General features: G+C 32.6%; 1 protein-coding gene across 1 annotated transcript; it reads right to left on the bottom strand.

Annotated features, from left to right (window-relative positions):
• Positions 1-1,893: 1,893 nt before the first annotated feature.
• LOC110023506 (transcription factor MYB36-like) lies at positions 1,894-3,789 on the bottom strand. Its single transcript, XM_020722962.1, has 3 exons — positions 3,540-3,789; positions 2,938-3,067; positions 1,894-2,678 (listed from the first exon to the last, which is right to left on the bottom strand). The coding sequence occupies exons 1-3, from the start codon at positions 3,673-3,675 to the stop codon at positions 1,976-1,978; spliced, it is 969 nt and encodes a 322-aa protein (XP_020578621.1). The 5' UTR covers positions 3,676-3,789; the 3' UTR covers positions 1,894-1,975.
• Positions 3,790-4,912: the final 1,123 nt, after the last annotated feature.

Consider the following 4,912-nt stretch of genomic DNA (forward strand, 5'->3'; position numbering starts at 1 on the left):
CATCGAAAAAATATTTCTTCAAAATCTAGAAAAAAAAATGTGTCAGATTCGTGTTTGGAAGATTTAGATAGATATATATATATATATATATATATATTATTGGATTTGTATTTATGTTACAATTATATATGTGAAAATTACAATGAAAGAAAAAAGCTTTTTATTTTTTGGTATATGTACCAGTCAAGCGACGGGTCATCGAGAAATCAACGGACATCCTTGCACTAACCGATGACTTTCAACCATTGATTTAGTAATCTAGGTTAACCTTTTGGCATAAATCCACGAGGGTTACCACTCAGAAAATCATTGGACCCAAAAGTTTTTAGAAATCTCGTTGGTCTTTACATTACTTACAAGCGAAAAAATAGTGTACTATGGCTTAATTGTTGTTTTATGTGGGGTTTTGACCATTAAAAATTATTTGAATTTCTCTTATCGTAAGTTTTCTCAGTTCAAGGGTTCTCAATATAATAGCCTCCGGCTATATATATATATATATATATATATAGCTGTATTTAGTAAGGATTTAAAGAAATCTGAACCACTAAAACTCTATTATTATAAACCAGTAAAAAAAACAGTCCTAATCATCTTGCGCGCAGCCCGCGAGTGTGAAGTCGTGTGCCGATCCTATTAAAACTCTCGGATAAACCATACTTTCTTCTAAACTTTATTTACATTGACAAACATACTTTCTTCTAAAGTTTATTTACATTGACGCCGTAGAATAACGCCAAAAGAATTACAAGACGCTGATATTCACATATTATTTAAACATGTACTGTTGCTTGTGCGGGTAGGTATCGTTGAGAAAATGAAAAAAATGAATGATGGAGAAGAAGTAAGGACATACGAGCTTAGCTAATGTTCATTGTTATTATAATAATTATTCTTATAATGGATGGAAATTGAATAATATTATATATACAATTCTAAAAAATAATATTTATATATAATCAAAGAACTTCAAATCAGTACGCAAAACTTGCCCTAAAAGAAGCCTGAAAGTTAGCAAAAGTTCGTTTCTGCCATTAACAGTGGTTTAGTACAGATTCACGAACAGCAAATCACCAACTTTATATACACTTTTGTACTTGTTTTATTCATACAGTCTGAATCCTTATGGGTCAGTAAGAGTAAATGTAAATAAATGTGATTGTAGGAGTATATATTCTCCTCTCATGTGTGAATCCAGACTGTCCAATTAGAATTAGCAATACCATTAATGCTAAGTTGAAACTTCGAAACTCTTTGGATGATTAAGCCTAATTATGGGGACTAACAAAGTCTTGTACATAGACTTTTCCATTAATTAAACAAATATTATGGCTGGGACTTTAAGGCTATCCCATGTGAGAGGAAGCAAATCCTATTCCTTGATCACTAAAGTTCAAACATAAGCATATATTAAACAGCATCTAACAGCAAATATGTATTAGGATTCCAATGTCAGGGATCCCAACAAAGAATTAACTTCCAGGATTAAGCAGTTATTAAGAAGCAGCCAACAGGGAGCATACTGCTCAGATGCTCCATAAGGAAATGTTCTGTTAAGATTATTGTAAGTTATCTGTACTTTAATATTTTAATCTGGTTGTAGTAAGACATTCTTTCTAACTATCCAAGAGATAAAAACATATATAGTTATTGTTCACATGATAAAGAGTTGTCTTAAAACTAAAAACAACATTGATTCGGTAATTACAAATAAACCCAATGGTAATTAAGCAGAAATTACTAAAATTGGAACTTTTGCATGCACCAAGGAGGAGGAGAAGGAAGAAATTAATGGAGATGATTTTTTACTTGAAGAAGAGTGAACACCAACTTTCAATTGAAAACCAAATTCAGCTCTCCTAATGTGCATGACACCAGCAATAATGACTGAATAATTAACTCCTTTACAGCAATAATTCCTCATACAATCTTTACCCATAAATAAAAGCATCCAAACTCCATACTGGAAGTAAGACTATTGATCATAACCATGTCCATAATCTTGAATAAACACAGTATCTGATTGAAGAGTCGAATCCCACGAAATTGACGATAATTTCTCCTCAAAATCATTGATTTCCCCCCAATATTCCAATCCCTTCTGATCATTCATGATTTCTTTCAAGCAATCCGCTTGTGTGAGTTGATAGTTCTCCTTATAGCCATAGAGCAAGTTATGGAGCTCGGCCTCAAGGTTATTGTTGGAACATGAAGAAGAAGGAATCCCTACATGTTCCTGTATGTTTGCGATCATATAATTGGTATTGATTTGCTGAAAATGCTTCAATGGTGATACAGTTGAACTGGCAATGGAATGATCAGCACTGTTTAGGGTTTGCAAGACCTTAGTATGGGGCCAAAGGGATGTATTGTTGTAAGAGAAGGGGCTGTGGAGGCCTTGTAGCTGAATGTGGAGTTGTAACCTTTCAAGAGCTGATGTTGTTAGGGTTTGTGATGGTTCATTAGGGTTAGGGTTAGGGTTAGGATTAGGGTTAGGATTAGGGGTAGGGTTGCAGCCCTCGTGATTAAGTTTCTGATTGGCAGTAGCCAGCTGGCGGAACTGTGATGGAAGAAGGTCTCTTCGGCGACCAAGAAGCTTTTTCTTAAGCCTAGTGTTCCAGTAGTTCTTGATGTCATTATCAGTTCTTCCTGGAAGCTGAGCTGCTATGATTGACCATCTATTCATATACATAATATATATTATGTTGAATTAGCTAGGATTAGACTTTAATAACTTTGGAAGATAAATTTGAACAAGGATTTAATGTATAATAATATATTATGATTCAATATTCGTGATATTAATAGTGTGCTAGTATCAAATTATTTATAAAAATGTGAGGGTTTTGAACAACTCAACTAAGAATATGTATCATAATCAGATTTCATGCATAAATTATGTTTATGAAAATTAGAATTTTGAAGACTTATGTATACCTGCTGCCAATACTGATATAGAGGTTGCATATGATTCGGTCTTCTTCTTCTGAGAAGCCACCATGCTTTATATTTGGCCTGAGATAGTTCAGCCATCTTAGCCTGCAGCTTTTTCCACACCTCTTCAGGCCTGAAATATTAATCACTAACTAATTTGAGAAGCCAAATTCATGTATAATATTGCTTTGGTTTTTTTTTGTGCAACATATTTTCCTCATAATTATTGATCATTCTTTAAAATAACTGAATCCACAGAAAGGCCTTAATTTCTCCTCATCTCACATTCAAATTAGAGTATCTTCAAAAAATTAGCTCATGTGTATGATAAATCACACTTTTATAAGCTTGGAAACTCAAAAAATCAAACTTTATTCTACATAGATCTTATACTTTTCTTTATGAGCTAAAGAAAATTACAGACAATCAAAAGTGTTGAAGGAGTTCTAAAAATTTCTTAATCTTCTTAGCTTGAACTAGAAACCAACATGACCCTCTATATATCATTTCTCTTCAAAACATTAGAAAATAACATCGAAAGAGATTAACAGATTCATGAGATAAATAAAATATCTATATAGAACTGAAGTTGTAGGTCTGATTACCAATTTTCTGAGGGAGAGCAATCCAGTTGTTGCCAGTTCCATGTTCTTCTATGTAAGACTTGAGCTTTGCATCCTCCTCAGGAGACCAAGGTCCTTTCTTCACATTAGCCTTGTCACAACATGGAGCCCTACCCATCTTTCTCTCTCTATCAAATCCTGCACCTTCTCTCTCTAATTAACAGCTTCTCTCTCTAATTAAACTCGCAGCTCACTTTCATAAAATCAATTAAGTCTAAATTATGGAGAAGGAGAAGACTACGGTCTGTGAGGAACAGAAGAAGGTGGCACGACCTTTATAGGGATTAAGACACACCACAGAAGAGAAGTGTGATATGATGAATGCATACGATGGGCCAAACTCCCGTTTAAAGAAAAATTAGGTTTCTTAGACCTTACTCTAAGAAAATAATTTAAAATTTATCATAAACATGCTCCTCAAAAATATGATTTTTAATATTAATGTATACTATATGTTTTACTATTTTCTGACGGCAGTGTATTGAAAATGTTGCATAAATTTATTATTTTTTAATTTATAATTGTCTATATTATGTTTTATATAATATCTATGAACGGTGTAATACATAAGATGTGACGGGTCAATTTTTATATGGTTTTATAGAAGATATTGTTAAACTTATGTTGACTAATTGGTAATCATTTCTTTTTTTTTTTCTTATTTATATTTTAACCTCCCCCTAAAATTTGGTAAAATGGATATTAATTTTTTTGTATTGGTAGTATTACAAAGTCCACCATGGTCAGCTTTCCGATTGGTGCCAGGGTTTATAAAAGACATTTGTCTAATTACCAGTTAGAGGACCGACCAATCAAGTACTGCCGGCTGGATCTCATATATCACAGGCTAGTTGAGGAGAAAAATTATTATATTTATTGGACATATTTCTTTACCTTTTAAATTTATGATATTTTTAATTTATGATAATAATAATAATCACAACAACCGATGTCCCATCAATAAATTTTTAACAAACACCATGCAATTTTATAAGAGAGCTTTCAAATTGAAATACAAATATTTTTTTGTCTCGATTTCAGTAAGTTTATAATCAAACAAATCATCTTAAGACAAATCCATTGATGTCAAAATTGATTCAATCTGGGCCAAATCAGGTCGTTGAAGTATAATAGAACGCGTTGGACCATCAATTGAATGATCAAGTTAACTTAAAATTTGACATATTTAAATGATCCTAAGATTCTCAATTTTGTGGTCATTATAACACTTGATTCCTTAAAAAACACATTTAATCAAGGAGGATCAGTATGGATCTTTTGATCAGGTGATTAGAAAGTTACATGTCAATAGACTAAAATGCCCCTCTCCAAAAGGCTATAAATATGCCTCCACT

The sequence above is a fragment of the Phalaenopsis equestris genome, unplaced genomic scaffold (genome assembly GCF_001263595.1).
Source record: "Phalaenopsis equestris unplaced genomic scaffold, ASM126359v1 Scaffold000224, whole genome shotgun sequence".
NCBI classification, from domain to species: domain Eukaryota; kingdom Viridiplantae; phylum Streptophyta; class Magnoliopsida; order Asparagales; family Orchidaceae; genus Phalaenopsis; species Phalaenopsis equestris.